The sequence below is a fragment of the Heloderma suspectum genome, chromosome 4 (assembly GCF_057233095.1).
Source record: "Heloderma suspectum isolate Gila_16-S chromosome 4, 16-S_ref, whole genome shotgun sequence".
NCBI lineage: Eukaryota > Metazoa > Chordata > Lepidosauria > Squamata > Helodermatidae > Heloderma > Heloderma suspectum.
Window position 1 is genome coordinate 36,046,122 of NC_139461.1, and position 17,949 is coordinate 36,064,070.

At 44.9% G+C, this 17,949-nt stretch overlaps 1 protein-coding gene across 11 annotated transcripts in view; it reads right to left on the reverse strand.

Annotated features, from left to right (window-relative positions):
- Nucleotides 1-9,792: 9,792 nt before the first annotated feature.
- The window catches only part of OXR1 (oxidation resistance 1), a 94,232-nt gene continuing 86,075 nt past the window's right edge, over nt 9,793-17,949 (reverse strand). For 10 of the 11 annotated variants that reach the window (XM_084848950.1, XM_084848948.1, XM_084848946.1 and 7 more), the window contains 4 exons: nt 17,121-17,273; nt 15,799-15,894; nt 14,322-14,395; nt 9,793-11,711 (listed from right to left, as the gene is read on the reverse strand). In XM_084848950.1, the coding sequence (XP_084705076.1) occupies nt 11,576-11,711; nt 14,322-14,395; nt 15,799-15,894; nt 17,121-17,273 (459 nt within the window). In that variant the 3' untranslated portion in view covers nt 9,793-11,575. The remainder of the gene's footprint in view (nt 11,712-14,321; nt 14,396-15,798; nt 15,895-17,120; nt 17,274-17,949) is intronic. The other variant, XM_084848956.1, reaches the window with a different exon arrangement.

Consider the following 17,949-nt stretch of genomic DNA (forward strand, 5'->3'; position numbering starts at 1 on the left):
GTCGAGGATCTATGCCCACTGGTGCTTCTTCCTCCCCTATTGGTTTTCACTTAACCATTGCCACCAGAGAAAAGATTCTGCGGGGTGAATTTACCGATGTCTTTGCCCTGCTCTTTCTCGAGCCTGAACCCAGCGATAAAGATAGGACCCGTGACCGAGATCCTGAGCGGAGCAAAGCCCGCAAGGTGCCTCGCACCTGGGCGAACTGGTTGCCAGGTTTTTTTTAATTTACCCTGGCATCCTCCAACAGAGATTCCCTGAGAGTGCTTGGGTTCTCACCAAATACCTTGACATAATATACAGGGCTTACACCGAATATGAAGGGAGTGCATGGCTGGCCTACGATGAAGCCTTTCGTAGGAGGGCCGCCATTGACCCCTCCATGCGCTGGGATCTGAAGGACCAGTACCTTTGGCTCCAATTCATGACCCCTTCTAGGCCAGGCTTCGGCGACAGGTCCGACAGCGGCCACATCCTGGCCAAGCTGTCGCCCGCAATAGCCGTTAGGCCTATTGCGGGTCCAGGGGTTCAACACCGCTGGCTGTGCTGGGAGTTCAGCTCCAAAGGTTCCTGCTCCCGAAACCCATGCCGCTTCCAGCATGAGTGCTCTCTTTGTGGCGGCCAACACTCCTGCTCCTCCTGCCCGAGAGCCAGAGGTTGGAGAGGTTCCCCAAGGGATGGCCGTGGTGGCAGAAAACAGGGCGGTGGGCATCCTCCCCCTCCCAAAGGGCCCCAGCCCAGTTAAGATTCTTCCGCTCCTTCAACTTCTAAGGCGTTACCCAAATCGTCGGGCAGCGATCTACTTGGAACGCGGCTTCACACTGGGTTTCAGGATCCCCTTTATGGGTCTGCACAAGCCGTATTTGACTGGTAACCACCGGTCTGTTCTTAGCATGAGGCGCTTGGTGCAAGACAAAATTAACAAAGAAGTTCAATCAGGTCGGGTCATCGGCCCCTTTTCCTCGCCCCCGCTACCCAACCTGCGGATTTCCCCTTTGGGAGTTATCCCCAAGAAATCGCCCGGTGAGTTCAGGTTAATTCATGACCTCTCTTTCCCCAAAGGCCAGTCGGTTAACGATGAAATCCCAGATTCCCTATGTTCCGTGCGTTACACATCCTTTGATACTGCGGTAGCCATGATAAGAGCCCTGGGCCGCGGGGCATTGATGGGCAAGTGTGATATCAAATCCGCTTTTCGCATTTTGCCTATCAATCCTCTGGATTTTGATTTGCTGGGATTCTCCTTCCAGGACAAATTTTACATCGACCACGCCCTCCCTATGGGATGCTCCATCTCTTGCACCATGTTTGAAATGTTTAGTACATTTCTGGAATGGGCCATACGGGATAAGACGGGCTACGGCGATGTGGTCCACTCTTTAGATGACTTCCTGTTTGCTGGACCCAGGGACGGCAGTCAATGCTCTGACCTGATTAAGGCATTCATATCCCTTTCCTCAGATTTAGGTGTCCCTTTGGCACACGAGAAGACAGAGGGCCCAGCTGTTACTTTGACGTTCTTAGGGATCGAGTTCGATACCCTCGCACAGTGTTCTCGTCTCCCTCATGATAAATTGCTGGTACTTAGGAATAAGATCCAATCCATCTTGCATCTTCGTAAAGTCTCCCTTAGAGCCCTCCAAGAGGTCGTTGGCCATTTGAACTTCGTTTGTAGGGTGGTGGCCCCTGGCCGCGCATTCCTGCGACGGCTCTGCTGGGCAATGCGGGGTCTTCGACTCCCGCATCATCGCACCAGAGTCACCTCTGCTATGCGCATAGACCTGCGGGTATGGCTTAAATTTCTGAGAGACTTTAACGGCATCTCCTTTTGGAGGCGTGAGTTACTTCTACGAGCCGACATGCAGATCCATTCGGATGCGGCTGGCACCTTTGGTTTTGGGCTAATTTGGCGAGACCGGTGGTACCGGGGCCAGTGGCCAGAGAGCTGGGCTGCCGGCAGTTTCTGTCGTGACCTCACCTTCTTGGAATTCTTCCCCATTTACGTGGCTGTACATATTTGGGCAGAATTGATGGCCAACTCTGTCACTCTTTTTGGTGTGACAATTTGGCTGTAGTGCACGTCATTAATACTTTATCCTCCAGAAACCAAAGGGTTATGGAGTTAGTTAGAGCATTTACCCTCCAATGCCTACGCCACAACATATGGTTCCGCGCCCGCCATGTTCCGGGTCTGGGGAACCCTGTAGCCGATGCTTTGTCACGAAACCAGATCGACCGGTTCCGTGCGTTGGCTCCGTGGGCACGTCCGCTACCAGACCCCATGCCAGACGAACTGTGGGAGATTGGCGCTCTCAAGTCGAACACGCTATCCTGAATTCTATAGCCCCCAGCACTAGAGCTGCCTACGAGAGAGCAGGTAGGGAGTTTAGCGCCTTCAGGTGTGGACTTCAGTTGCAGGATGTGTGGCCCTTACCTGTGGACCACTTGTTACAATTCTGCGTACATCTGCATAACAAGGGACTGTCCACTAGGACCATTTCGGGGAAGCTCGCCTCTTTGGCCTTCTGGGCCAAAGTTCGAGGGGTGGAGGACTCCACCTCAGATTTCCGAATCAGGAAGGCTGTGCAAGGCTGGGCACGGATGTCTCCCGCCCTGCCAGACTGCAGACATCCTTTGTCGCCAGTTATTCTTATAGGGCTTCGGGCATTGTGGCCCTCCATTTGCTCTTCTCCATACGAAGCCTCCCTCTTTCACACTGCAGCCTTAACAGCCTTTTTTGGGGCCCTTAGGATTTCAGAACTGGTCTGGGCATCCAAATACGACACCACCGGGAGTGCCTTGAGGTATTCCGATATCCTGATCCATTCTAGCCTGATTCACCTCCATATTCGACGTTCAAAAACCGATCAGTCAGGCAAGGGAGCATTGGTGACCCTTAACCAGGCCCAGGCTGATGAGTTATGCCCTGTCAGGGCCTTGCAGGCTTTCATTGAGCATCGTGGGGCGAAGGAGGGTCCCCTATTTTGCCATGCTGACGGTTCACCACTGACAAAGTTCCAATTTTGGGTAGTCACTAAGTTAGCCTTGACCACACTGGGTCTGGGGCATTATCGTTTCGGGACTCACTCATTCCGTATAGGGGCGGCCTCTGCAGCAGTTGCCATAGGTTTTTCTTCCAAGCAAGTGAAGGCGGTAGGGAGATGGTGCTCCAAGGCCTTCCGCTCTTACATTCGCAAGTTGCCTGATGCTTCATGATGATTCTCTTCGCCTTCCCCAATGTTTTATTTAGATGGGATTCGACCGACGCCGGTACGGGTGCTCATTTGTGGGCACAGTATGGTTTTTTGGGCTGCCCACAGAGCTTCTACGTCGGCCTTCGGATCCCGGCTGCAGTTTCCCCCACAGGTGGCAATACAATGGCTCGGCCAACGGGGTATGCGATGGGACGGTCTTCTTCCCACACTCTTTCAATGAGGTTTGGTCAGTTTCCCTCCACAGGTCCTGGTGCTGCACCTAGGAGGGAACGACCTGAGCTACAAGCCTGGAAAGGGCTTGATTGAGCAGGCATTGGCTGATATGCGGACGATCCAACATCGCTGGCCGGGGGTGACCATATTATGGTCCTCAATGCTCCCGAGAATCATGTGGAGGGCGCAGAGCAATGCGGCCATGGAACGGGCCCGGCGCAAGCTGAACAGAGAACTGGCACGTGGGTTGTCAGAGCATGGTGATAGTTGCATCAACCACCAAGGAATCCATTGGACTAGGAGGGAGCTTTACAGGCAGGACGGCGTCCACCTGTCAGACATAGGCAACGACTTATTTTTGGCCGATCTGCAAAGGGGCCTGCGGGAAGTTCTTCTGCGCAGGTGGAGGGAGTTTCACAAGCAATAGGCTTGTGACTCCTGTGATGGCTAGGACGGGCAAAACAGGAAAGGGAGTAGGGATGGTGTGCACGCAGAGGCACCTTATGGTGACAGGTGATGCCTGAGGCCCCCCGAACGGGTTGTGCGGCTCGGCGGGGGGATAAGGGTTGCCTGGGAGACCAACCTACTCACTCACCCAGGTGTTCTGCGGCACCGGGTTGGGGGTGACACTGGAAGGTCTACCTCCCCCAGAAGGGGCAGTCCGGAGGGATGGCGAGATCACCGCCACCTCTCAGGCTGGGTGTGTTTTCACCCAAGAAGTGTCAGCTAGCCGCTGACAGTTAGATGCCCGTCCTAGTTACCCCTTTGCAAATATTTCAATAAATGTGGCCCAATTTTCAACCCAAGCTTGTTGTCTGCGTCTTCTTTGACCCATCTCCGCTCGCAAATGCCCTACCCGGCGCCAGCTTGTCTGGCTGAAAGGGGGGGCCATTGTGGGCGGGTGGGGTGATAAGACGTATGGGCCTCTGATTGGTGCACCCCAGTCGCACCACCAGTCGGGGAGGAGCAGGCCGAGTTGTCTTAAACTCGAGCCCCCTCCCTATCTCAGCTCTTTGGCACGACGCAGCTCCCTCCCACCCTTCCCTTTAGCAGTGTGGGTTTTACCGGTTGCCCCTTTGGGAGCCATGTAGGAATTTTTTGGTTCACAGCCAGATTGGCCTAGGACTGTGAGTCTTTTTTGCCAACGTCACACTGTTATCCGGGTTGAGTGTGTCCTGTAAGGGAATACAGTCTATATCATCGGTCACATTCCACTTGGCGGCTAGGACGGGCAAAACAGGAAAGGGAGTAGGGATGGTGTGCATGCAGAGGCACCTTATGGTGACAGGTGACGCCTGAGGCCCCCCGAACGGGTTGTGTGGCTCAGCGGGGGGATAAGGGTTGCCTGGGAGACAAACCCTACTGACTCATCTAGGTGTTGTGCGGCACCGGGTTGGGGGTGACACCGGAAGGTCTACCTCCCCCAGAAGGGGCAGTCCGGAGGGATGGCGAGATCACCGCCACCCCTCAGGCTGGGTGTGTTTTCGCCCAAGAAGTGTCAGCTAGCCGCTGACAGTTAGATGCCCGTCCTAGTTACCCCTTTGCAAATATTTCAATAAATGTGGCCCAATTTTCAACCCAAGCTTGTTGTCTGCGTCTTCTTTGACCCATCTCTGCTCGCAAACAATGTTCCCTGGCTATGGAATAGATGAGTGTGGGGGCTCATTTGTGTGCCCTGCCTAGTATCAACTGGCCCTAAGTTAAGAATTGTCTAAAAGAGTGATTTTCAAATGGTGTACTTGAATAATACTAGACCAAGAAAAATGTTTGTGTCAGATTGTTGGCTGGAGCATACTTTATTAAAGCAAGGTTCTTTTTTTGTAGTAATGTTTTTCCACCTCCCTTATTCCTTACAGTTAGCAGTGCATGTCTGCTGGGAACACCAGGAGTTGTCTGCCTGACCTCTAACGACTCTCTCCATTCTGCTGTACTGAGGATAGATATTTTCCATCTTCTGGAAAGGGTAATGCAAGCACACAGAGCACCGATTTAAACATACATTTGCCTCCAACCGAATTTTCCTTGACAATATTTATACACATTATATAGATCAGTGCTTTGTTGTATTGGTTATGAATATTGAGGTTTTAATAGGTTAAATTTGATTTAATCCTTTCCCCTTCAGGCTTAAACAAAAGTATGGACTTGGCCTAAATTGTGTCCATGCAAAATATTCAGGAATGGTATACACATTTATCCCAATGGCTGCACCTTGAGTTATAATGCTTTTTCTTGTGCCCAGCTAGTTTGGCGTGTCGTAAACACTGATGAAGAACTAGGAGAAAGCTGGCTAGAACAATCTTAAATGCAAAAAAGATGCCAAGAGACCAGAGTGCTTTAGAAAAGTAGCAGCTGTTTTGGGGGCTATATGCATAATTGTTTGTTTTTCCTGCAGACCTTGAGCTTTTGAAATGCTTTTAAAAATTCCAAGCTGTTGGGACTTTTCTTCTTCAGTGCTAAAGTTGTCCAACCATACAAGGGAGTTATACCTTTAGAGAACATAGCCCAATGATTGTGTTGCCTCTTATATATCAAAGAACTTCCACTGCATCTTATTCTTTGAGGTGGTCGAAGACAAAGAGCATCTCTACACAAGGAATTTATCATGCACTCATGATTGTTCACTCACGGAAGTTCACGGGTCCTTTTCGTGTCGTCAACCTCCCAATGCCTCTTGCGTTGTTTCCTAGGGATAATCTGCCATTTTAAAAGTCACCTTAAAAGCAGTAATAAACCCAAATCACGCAATAAAACAGCACCAACTGCTGGTGCTATCAATGAAACATATGGGAGGGAACCAGCAAAAAACAAGCATGGGGGGGTGTATTTTGCTGATCATTAAACCTGCGAAGATTCTGGAAGACAAAGCTCCAATAAGGCTGTGTGGTTTTTGCTAAATGTGGAGAAGCCCAAAGATCAGCATAGATTGTTTTCAAGGTAAGGGATACAAGATTGAGGCTGGGACAGCTTCCTATGACACGTGACTCCTTGCACTGAACATGAGGGGCGATTTTTTTTAGTTTGACTGCTTCCAAGCAGTCATAAGATGCCAGCGAAAGGAGTACGAGTCTGCCTTCAGCTCACATGCCTTCTTTCATGCCACCTTTTAAGGCTGACACTCAGGCCAGCTTCATCATCCCCAACGTGCTATTCTACTTCTTAAGGCCCTCCAATATTCAATTTACATTAACATGTTTGTTTCAGGAGGCAGGAAGAGCTCCTACTGTTCCTGCTTGAATAAGAGCACGAAGAAAAGCTGGTAAAAGGGTCAAGCAGAGTTGTGTGGAATTAAGCAGAAATAGGGCCACTTACAGGACAGGAAGGCCTGGTGTGCTATGGTCCATGGGGTCACGAACAGTCGGACACGACTTAACGACTGAACAACAAAGGGCCACTTACACCTTGACAAGTCCATCACCTATGTGTTTCAGCATGGTCTCTAGTGATGTATGAATTCATTCTTGCTCATCTAAACTCTTAAATGGCACCATCTCAGCCAGCAATAAAACCCCACTCAACTATTTGTTTAATTCTTAATGATATAAAGTAGCTATACCAAGCCGGCTGTGTTTATGCACACTTTATGAACTAACCTAGGTACTAGCTCCAATGAAGTATCTGCAGCAAATTCTCTATCAAGACATTTTGACACAGCCTCACATCTTCATGCTGACTCCATTACTGGGTTCCAAAGCCCATCCCCAACTGCCAACAGAAGAGCTCAGTTACAAGGCTTAGAGACATCCAACTCATTGGCCTGGTTTGCACAATTGGCAGGCAGTTAAGAAGCCACCATGGCTTGTTAATTCTGCTGCACATGCCAGTCACGTGCCAGGGGAATTTGCAGTATGGCTTGCTATATTGTGCAAACCCAGGGTGGTGTGTTGCCATGGGTAACAAGCTACCCAGAACCCTACAACAGCCCATGGGTTCAAGGTGGCTTGTTACCACCGTGGCTTGTTAACAGCCTGCCAATCATGTGAACCCACTCATTAACTGAAATATTATACTCAGTGGAATTGTGGAACAGCATCTGCTCTGAATTTCCAACACAAACAAGTCATTTAAATATATAAGCAGTTTTCCTAGCAGGCTGTACATTAGGGTGAATGATACAGAACAGATCTTGCTATATAAGTAACAGCCAAGATCTTCATATGTTGAGCTATGTACACTTAATGTATACAAATGAAAGCATCCAACGTCAGACAGATGAAGTGAATAGCAGAAAAAAGTTTGGGAGAATCAAATGTTTCACTCCCCTGCCCCCGTACCTAGATACACTATGCAGCTTTTGAATCAAACTCCAGTACCCAGGCCACTCACTATACAAGTAATGAGAGGACTGCCATCTCAGAGGGTGAAGACAATGTTCACAACATAATATACAAGTGAGACCCGTAACAAAGTGTGCTCCTATTCAGAGGTCCCTTCTCTATGATGCTCTATTCCATCCCCATCCCCCAACAGCCAGCCAGTATTCTGTGGCCACTGAGCATGCTCCAATGTCATTGGGCTGCTTGGGGGATTTCTCCCCTTATGGTTTTTCCCTAAAAAAGTTTTCTACTTCTGCAAAACTTGGGGTTCCTTTAACCTGCTGATATCTCCCCTCTTGTGTGTCAATGGCGCCATTTTGTCTACATAAGCATCAGCATTCACAAGATGAACATTTTTGCAAGAGATATAGACAGAGGAACCAGATCCTGTGCCAGACTCAAATGCCAATTCTGTCTTCATATCTACTCTGGTAACACTATTACAAGACCTAATAATGCCATCCACAACATCAGGGGTTCATACATCTGCTCCTCTTCCAATGTGATATTTATTATTCAGATTTATATACCACTTTCCACAAAAGTTTCAAAGCGGTGAATGTAAAATACAATAGCATAAAAACAACCATAAATATAACAATAAAAACAAGACAATAAATTAATTAGCAATGAAACCACCCACTCTGTGTGCTACAACCTATAGCTAGATGGGTCACACTTCGGGGAAAGCCTCTGTAAAGAGATGAGTTTTAAGAAGACATCTGAACGTCAGAACTGTGGGGGCCTGTCTTATATGCCATTGTTTGCCAACGATGCCCCACTGCATTCTACATAGGGCAAACAGGCCAGCCTCTATGCAGAAGAATAAATGGACCCAAATCTGATATAAAGAACAATAGGCATGGCGGAGAATTCCGCCACGGATCTCGGTGAGGCCGAAGGCCAGCGCATTCAGCCCCCCGAAATCTGTGGCGGAACGAAGCCCCCCACCCCCCCACCCCACGAAATGGGCCCGGAACGGAGCCTACCTTGGTCGGCTGTTCCAGTGCTCCACGAATGGCGGCTGTGTCTGCAGCCACCATTCACGTCTTTCCAATGGCCGTGATAGGCTACGTAAATACTTATGTAGCCTATCATGGCTAAAAAAGGGAACGCAAATGGCGGCCGCCGTAGCTGCCGCCATTTGCGTTCCCTTTTTTTTTTTGCCATGATAGGCTACGTAAATATTTACGTAGCCTATCACAGCTAAAGCCGGAATGCAAATGGCGTAGGGGACGCCATTTGTGTCCGCACTAGCCCAACAGCAGCTGGAGGCCCTGCTGCGGCCTGGCCCGGCCGGCAGCTCTGTGGCCTGGCCGTGGAGTGGAGCCAGCCAGGCCGGATTCGGGGGGGGGGGAGGAACGGATCGCCTCCCCCCCGGTCGAGGATTCCGGGGGGAGGAACGGATCGCCTCCTCCCACCTGTGGAACCCGGCAGAGCCAGGTAAGTGGGGTTTCGTACACCCCTAAAGAATGGCAATTTTCAGAAACCAGTGGGGGGATATTTTCGCTTTCCAGGACACTCTGTCAATGGCCTTAAGGTGGCCATTCTTACACAAAGGCATTTCAAAGGCAGATATCAAAGCGAAATTGCTGAAGTACAATTTTTCCAAGGATTCAACTCTATCTCCTATGGTCTAAATAAGGACAAAGGTTTTTTGATCACACTACATATGTTACTTATCTCACCATTGCAGTGATGTTTATCTTATCGGCCAATAATGTTTCTAAATGGCAACTGTTTAGGTTAATTATCACTGTCTGTACTTTCTGCATTTCAGTTTCCTCTGACAACTCAGTTTACATCTCTCCCCTCCTTTCTTCCACCCTCCCCTCCCCCCAGCATATGTATGTAAATATGCCAATTTGAGGCTAACCATGCATCTGATGAAGTGGACAGTGTCCATGAAAGCTTATACCAGAATAAATTTGTTAGTATTAAAGGTGCCATGGCTTTTTTTGTTATTTTAACCTGAACACTTCCAGACTGATGGAATGATATCCCTCAATCTGGAATTATTTGTGTGTCAAAAAAAAACCCAACTCAAGTTTAATTTTACATGTATTTAGATTTATTTGCTATATATCACTATTATAGTACTTAAAATCCATTACAGGATTTTTTATAGTTATTATTAAACCCACAAAGACAATAATACTGCTGTGGAAAATCAAAGGGGAGAAAAAGCCATTTTAATTTATTTACAGTTTCTTTTCTTTGTAAACATTGAATCTACATATACTGTACTAAGTTCTAATAGGAATAAAGAGAAAATGATTACAGTTTACATTGAGAGAGAAAATGATGCCCTGTATTTTTAGCCATATTACGCATGAGCATATTATATAGAGATATAACATCCCCTTATCCGTTACCACAGCAGTAAGCATTCTTCTGATAAGTGTTCAAACTTCTGAAACAACTTGATATTAGTGACATACTATACAACTATAGCTAATTATTTAAGCCAAACCATTTGGCTTTTTATTCCATTTCTAGAATAATTTAAAGTGCTAGAAGCAACCCGTCGATCAACACTTTCCCCTCTAAAATAACAAAAACTACTTTTAAACATTAATTTACAAGTTAATATATACAATATTCATCTGGAATAGCTGAGATTTCAGCACAAAGTCATTCACTGTCACACTTAACAGCATTTTTTAAATTTTTGTTTTGCATAAACATAGAATATAAGCTTTGAAACAAACTGTTGTTGAATGATTATTGCCACAATGGCTTTTCAGTTTTCCTACAAAAGTGGACAAGAGCTACTGATTCACTATATTATAGCCTGTCATTTTTTTGTTTTTTCTTGAGGTCACAGAACAGTAAGTTTGCATATTACACATCTACTGAGTTACGATGTCTATCTAGAGTACATTACCCCAATGCATCAGAGCTGGTGCTAACTGCAGTTTACAACACAGATCCACTCAAAAGAAGAGAAAACACCACATGTATATTTTTTCTCTTTTGGATAGGAGCAATTCTTGGAGAAGATGTGCTACAAGGCTACAACAGAAGAACTATAAAACAGTATATATATCTGACACTTTATACGCTGTTTGGAAAAATGCATCTGTTTCATAGTCTTAGTACATATAATGCCCTGCTATAGCTATGAATTACCAACTGCATTAGGCTCACTTTGTCCAATTGCCCATCGCTATATTACATATCTTGACCATGTAGCTCAATCCTTGCCCAGCATTTGTCCCAAGCCTGCAGATCACTTAACAGCATGTGCAAAATATTTCAATACAATCAACAGGGCAGCTACGTTTTGACTGTAAAAATACAACAGATATGAATTCTCTACATGTGAACAAAGAAAAAGCACCGCTGAATATGGATGAATACTTTTTGTATAGTAAGTGGCACCGTTTGATTGGTAGAAACAGCACAGACTAATCATTGCCAATGCGTTCTCAATCTCCATTCCTCTGTTATTTAGGCAAATGCTCCATATGAGTTTCTGTAATTTAAATGTTGTCCCCCCAAAAAGTATGAGAGATTGCTGAAGTGGTGGATTTGAGTAGAAAATAGAGGGGTGTGAGCCACATGACAATTGAGACCTGCCTCCCCAATAACGCAAATACTCAGTTATGATTTGAGAGTGCTACAACTTTCAAAACATGAAAAAGAACCTTAAAGAGGCACCTCCCACCCCAATCCACAGTTTCATGTAAAAGGTATTCAGATGGCCATGCAGAGAATTTTGAAAGGCATTGCAAAACAAGTATGCTGCATTATATTGCTTCGAGGGCTTTTTGAGCTGCACTGATCAGTGGCAGGTTTGGGACAACCTTTTGTAGTAGCAGTTTATATTTATTCAAAGCCCCAAATTTCAATGTCTTGTATGATGAAGTCTTCTTTCTTAGAAAGAGTGTGATTCCCAAATGTTTTACAATAATGACTTCTTCCATGGTAGAGATCACCATCAAGCCACAGTGCAAATTCACCCCTGTAGAAAGAATTAGATTGCCATAGGTTAGAAAGCTAGAAATCCCTTTGCATTCATAAGAGCATATATAACTGGAATGAAAGAAAAACAAGCATATTCTGTTTCCTTCCCATCTTTGCATTCAGTCGTAGCTACATTTAAAATCGGTATCATTTGTTAGGGCTAGGGTTGTTTCCTTGCAATGAACATTTTTGCATCCATTCAACTAAGGGGTAAATGGAGAAACAGCAGGAAGCAATAGCATTTTGACTAGTTGCCTACAACTAGCAGGGTGCTGGACACATTGCACAGAACTGAAATGTAATATGGCCCCTCCCCATAAAGTTTTTGATCCAAACAAAATGTAACAGCCTTCTTCACGTTTAGTCAGCAATGAAAAATATGAGGGAAAAGTTACAGCAGTCTTCCAACCTGGTACCCTCTTTATGTGTTGGATACATACATGATACTCCAATCATCACCAGCATGGTCAAGAATTCGAAACAGGAAGTTCCCAATTCATAGCTCAGTTTCCTAGCCACTATGCTGGGGTGGGCAAACTTCAGGCTTGCACGATCTATTTTATTCTTTGTTTTTACCAGAACCCCAAGAACCACCAACTGGAGCCTGGTGCAAAAGGCACACTTAGAATTAAAGAATTCTGAGCTGAGGAATTTATTTAAAGCTTAGGAACTCAACACAGCTAACAGTCCTTCTACACAAATATCCACTCCTAGTTACCCCAAGGTTTCTTTATTTCAGCGGTCTAATTTAGGGCAAGAAAAGGTCATTTTGTTGTTGTTATTGTTAAACAATTGGGAGTCAGAAGCCATAAGAACAGCAGAAAATCCCTGCTGGATCAGACCAAGGGTCCATCTAGTCTAGCGTTCTGTTCACACAATGGCCAACCAGCTGTCAACCAATAAACCACAAACAGGACAAGAGTGCAACAGGACCCTCCCACCCATGTTCCCCAGCAACTGATGTACACAGGCATATTGCCTCTAATACTGGTCCTTGCTGATCTAATGCAAATCATCCAGAGATCAACCAGTAGATACAGATGAACCTTCTTCCCATCCTTGCACTATTCTATACATTATGATCACTGCCTTTCCTTGGATGTAGGGTGAGAAAAACTGAGCCATTCATGGTCTTAGGGACCAACACACAAACTGAAGACACATGCTAAAACTTACCAAGACAGACAAAAGGGGCCTTTTTAGACATTACCCCCTCTCTTGTTCTGTCCTCAGAAAGAGTACATGCTTCCTATTCCAACCCCCTCTAGCTTTCTCCTGCTCCTTTTACTATGGTAAAAAGTAAGCGGATTTGATTTGCCAAGAGTTTAAGAGACTGTGTTCAAAGTAACTTCAGGATCAGCTGTTTGCTTGTTTGTTAGATGTATCTTGTGCGTCTCCTCCAAGCTCATACCTCCTCCTCCTCTTCTCCATTTTATCCTCACAACAACCCTATAAGGCTTGTTGAGAGTCAGTGACTGGCTCAAAGTCACCCACTGAGCTTCATAGCTGAATGGGGACTAGAAACCAGATCTCCCAAATCTCAGTCCCTCTCAGGGCTCTCACTTTGCCCAACAGTAATAATAATGGGAGACTAGAAGTCATGCATAGAGCATGTGAACTTAAGAGCTCAGGGCCTATTTTACAGGGACAATCAAAAGGAACGGAGAAAGAAAAATGCACGATACAGGCCCAGACAGGGTGAATACAAGTAATCACTCACCAGGTGTTAACATACTGTAGTATGTTTTTGTAACCACTTGTTAAACTGGTTATCTATATTGTTTTGCCAGGTGGTAAGGAGAAACCTACCACTCCCCTGCTTCTCTTACAATTTAGATGAAGTACAGAAATATGCTCTCTCACCACTTGCTGGGGCAATAGAGATAACTGTGGTAAGTTACCACCTGATCTGTATGGACCTACAGCCTGGAAACCTGGGGACAAGCAAATCCCATGGAAGGTTGAATTAAATTTAAGGGACAGCAAACAGTTAGGAGTGGCAGGCTGGCATACAATTAACGTCTTTAAACGTGTGAACATGCATGATTTCTTTGACAAGTATTACAGTCATTGTGATGGGATGTGGGGAGAGTAGAGAGAGTGGTATTGGATTAGTAGTTGTTTGAAACATGATTTTATGCTTCCAAAAGTCATAATAGATAATGAACAAAAAAGGAGGAGACAGACTCTTAGATCTGCCCAGAAAAAAAAAAAGTATTTGCAAACACCGGTAGGGCTAATTAGAGGATGTCAAGAAGCAAAAGCTGTGAGTACCCAAGATGTTTTGAAGTGCAAGGAAGAAGCAAAACAGGAATACCTCACGGGGTTGTTATGAGGATAAAATGGAGAAGAGGAGGACCAGTAAGCTGCCTTTGGTTCCTTGGAGAGGAAAGAAGGCGGGATATAAAAATAAATAAATACTACTTCAAAAAGACTATAAAAACTATACCATAGGAGCTGTATTTATAAGGACTTCGGGTATTATATGTACAAAGGTAAATATCATTAATAGCACACCATGTTTATTGGTATGCTGTTAATACCATATATCTGAACAAAACAAAAACAGAACAATTTGTAGTGATGAAGAAACGAATTCATTACTTACCCTCCACCACCAAAAGCTAGGGCATCCATGTCTCCTTTAAGAAAGAACATATTGTCTCCAGTCCACTTGAAGATCTACACACACACACACACACACACACACACACACACACAGAGACAGAGAGAGAGAGACAGAGCATGTTACTGCCAAAAAAACCCCGATCACTGGTTTCTGCTTCAGACAGAGGTAGGAATCAATGGGCAGAATCCAATGGGGGCCTTCTGCATGCAGCCAGCCCTGCTGGCCCCAGTGCGTGCATGGCCCCTAGTGCTGGCGGCCATGGCATAGTACTTCCAGGGGCAAGTCCTGAAATGAGTGGAAACAATAGTTTCTGGAAGGGGCAAGTCACACCCCTTCCAGAAACGAGTGTTTCTGTTTGTTCCAGGGCTTGCCCCCGGAAGCACTACATCGCAGCTGCCGGTGGTGGGGGCTGAACATGCACTGGGGCTGGCCACATGTGGAAGGCTCCCATTGGATCCTGCCCATATTTTACAAGTAGGACATGTAACAAAACACTGAAGCATGGAGTATTCCTGTAAAGTGTTCCAGACATCCTGCAATGCCTTCTTTTAATTCTTTCCATTCCCCCACTCCCCAGTTTTTTCTTTTACTCCCCTAAAACAGACACAACCCATAAAACCCTGCTTTTACCTGCAACCCTAAAACAGCCTATGGGTTCTGGGTGGCTTGTCAACCACCCCAAGAACCCACCCTGACTGGGTTTTCATTTAATAACAAGCTAAGGCGTGCCCCACTGCGGCTCAAGTATTCAAAGTGACTGTCACGATAAGAACCGCCACAGGGAAATTCACCCATGGTGGCATCTTGTAATGTCCAAAGCCAGCATGCTCAGTGCTCACTGAATTGTGTGGGGTGGGGTGGGGGGGTCCTAACCATTTTTCTTTCTTTCCTTTTTTTCCTTTTTACTTCTGCAAACGTTGGGGTTTTCCCCAACAGCAGAATTTCTTAGCAGCTATCTTTTGGCTACATAGCCATCATAACTCAGTACCCGTGGGTATTTGAATATTTATTTATACTTATTTTATACTTTTATTTACTTATACTCGCACACACAAACTCAGGTAGATACTGAGTTTGGTTAGTTCTGTAAGTGTGTGTTGTGTGTTATGTACATGTAAGCACAGACACACATAGGTTGATCTTACTTTAAAGGGACACCATTAATAAGGATTTTGCAATGTTCATTAGCATTCCTTCCTAGTGTGCTTTTCTTTTTCTTTTTTTGGAGAACAGCCTTATTGTTAAAACTTCTGATTCTACACACACAAAAAGGAAAGCATTCATTAAAACCATAACCAAAAGGAAAAGTTATAGAAAGATGACAGACTTCACTGACCAAAGTTAATGCTACTTATTCTCTTAGAAGGGATTTAAGGCATCAACACCCATTTAAAAGGATTACATTTCACAAGAACTGTGATGCTATTTTACATCAATCATCCTTTTAAGCCCTTACCTCAAAATCTGGACAGAAAGTAAAAAGAAAGGTTTCTCCAGTGCCATAAAAACCATCACTGACTTTAAAGGGCTCAGAAGCTAATGCACCAAAGATCTAGAGAAAAAGAATAAAAAATGATCTGGTGATCATGACATTTCCATCAAAGTCTTTATACCTTTATTGAAAAGCAAGAAGTCTATTGCAAATCGACCAGTTCCATTTTTGGGGGGAGTGAACAAGCTATTTTTTTCTAATATCTAGTCTCTAATAACTATTCCTTAGACAGAACTTTTCAATTTTGAATAAATAACTCCGTGGACCTGGGATGCAAAATCTTCCTGCAAAAACACGTAGCTGATGTGCAATTTAAACTCCTTTTTAGCTACATCATGATCTCTCTGGAGGAAATAGATCTCTGAATAACGAAATTTCTGTAGTAAACATATCACATTCTGATGCCAAGATTTTTCCCTTGATAGGCTAGAAGGAAAGCATGCAAAATGTGTTACAGTAAGAAGAGATGCAAGATCTCGTTGTAGGAATGAAACAGTGTAAATAATACCTATGTGATTTGGTTGTAAATTAACATGGCTTGGTGGTTAGATTTGCACCACTGTTTCAGAAATATATGAAGCAGCATCAATGGGAAACTTGAACTAAATCAATTATTTAAAATTGCCGTGATTTAAATCAATTCGCCCTGTCACTAATGTTAGCTTTTTTTGCTGCAACGAATTAAGCACCCCATATCTCATTAAAAATCATCATATGGATGTAAAATGCATCCAGGCTTTCAGTGACAGGCTCTATGTGTTGTGGCCCCTTAAACCCACAACGTATTTGTTGCAGTGAATTCATCAGAAGAAACAGAATCTTGCCTGTGAAAGTTCACACTTCAATACTTTCATAGCCAAGATCCCACTTCCTCTACAATAATAAATTTGTCAGCCTTTTACGGTGCCATAGGATTCTTGTGTTACAATTCGTGCAAGGAGCCCAATACAGACAACCTGGATACATATTATATTCATAATGTCAAGAGTAGCCACATGCAAGCCAGGCTCTGAGTGTTGAGAGTTCTGAAGTTCCCCCAAAGACAGACAGATGTGGTTAGAGAGGATCACAGGAGGAGCCCTTAACTGTGTTTCTCCAGCATCACTCCACTGAAGACAAGAGAAACAATCTGAAGAGAAACAAACTGTTCTACTGGCTAATTGTCCTTCTCTGTGGCAAAAGGAACATTTAATCATGCTCTAAGATGGTTGAGTTAAGAGGTCTTAAAACTGGGAATTCTTTGGAGTGGGGAGAAGAGAAAAAGGTAGTGGTTCTTATTTCCATACCTGCCCATCACTATCTTTGATAACCATTAGTACTGGAGTGTCCAGACCCATCATGGTTCTATACAGGGTCTTTAAGCTCATGCCATGCTTTGCAGTACTGTAGACAAGGGTCCATGGATACCCAATAGTTCGAGGTGGAAGGTGTTTCGTTAACTAATAAAACAGAGATGCAAATTAATGCATGCATATTGAATAAATGGGTTAAAGTTATGAGAGTTTTTAAAGCTTTGAGATTAGACTATTCAGTCAGACACACACATAGAAATACGTCTGTCCTCTCTTCTTTCTTCTGAACTTCTGCAATCCATTATTTCAAGACTGAGGGTGCTATCCAACCGGGCATTTATGCCCCTGCCAATTCTGTTTCTCCCTGCCAATTCTCTTCCACAAGTAGCACCCACCGCAGAATGGAGATTTAATGCTTCCAGGGGCAACTGGAAATGAGCAAAAACGCTGGTTTCTGGAATGGGGTAAGTCAGCGGAGCTCGCATAAGGGAGCTGCATCAACCTGCCCCGATCCGGAAATGAGTGTTTCCACACGTTTCACGGCTTCCTCTAGGAAGTGTTAAATTTCCATTGTGCAGGCGGTGGGACTTGCTTGTGCAACAGAATTGGCCGGGCATAAATAAGCACCCTGTTGGATACTGCCCTTAGTCTTATAACTGCCCTAAAAAAAACTTTACACCAGTGCTTCTAATATTAAATTTCAAAAGGAAAAATGGATTGTTTTCAAGTAATTTTATTTATTTATTTATTTATTTCATTTCTATACCGCCCAATAGCCGAAGCTCTCTGGGCGGTTCACAAACTCACCTGGTTTTAAGTTCCA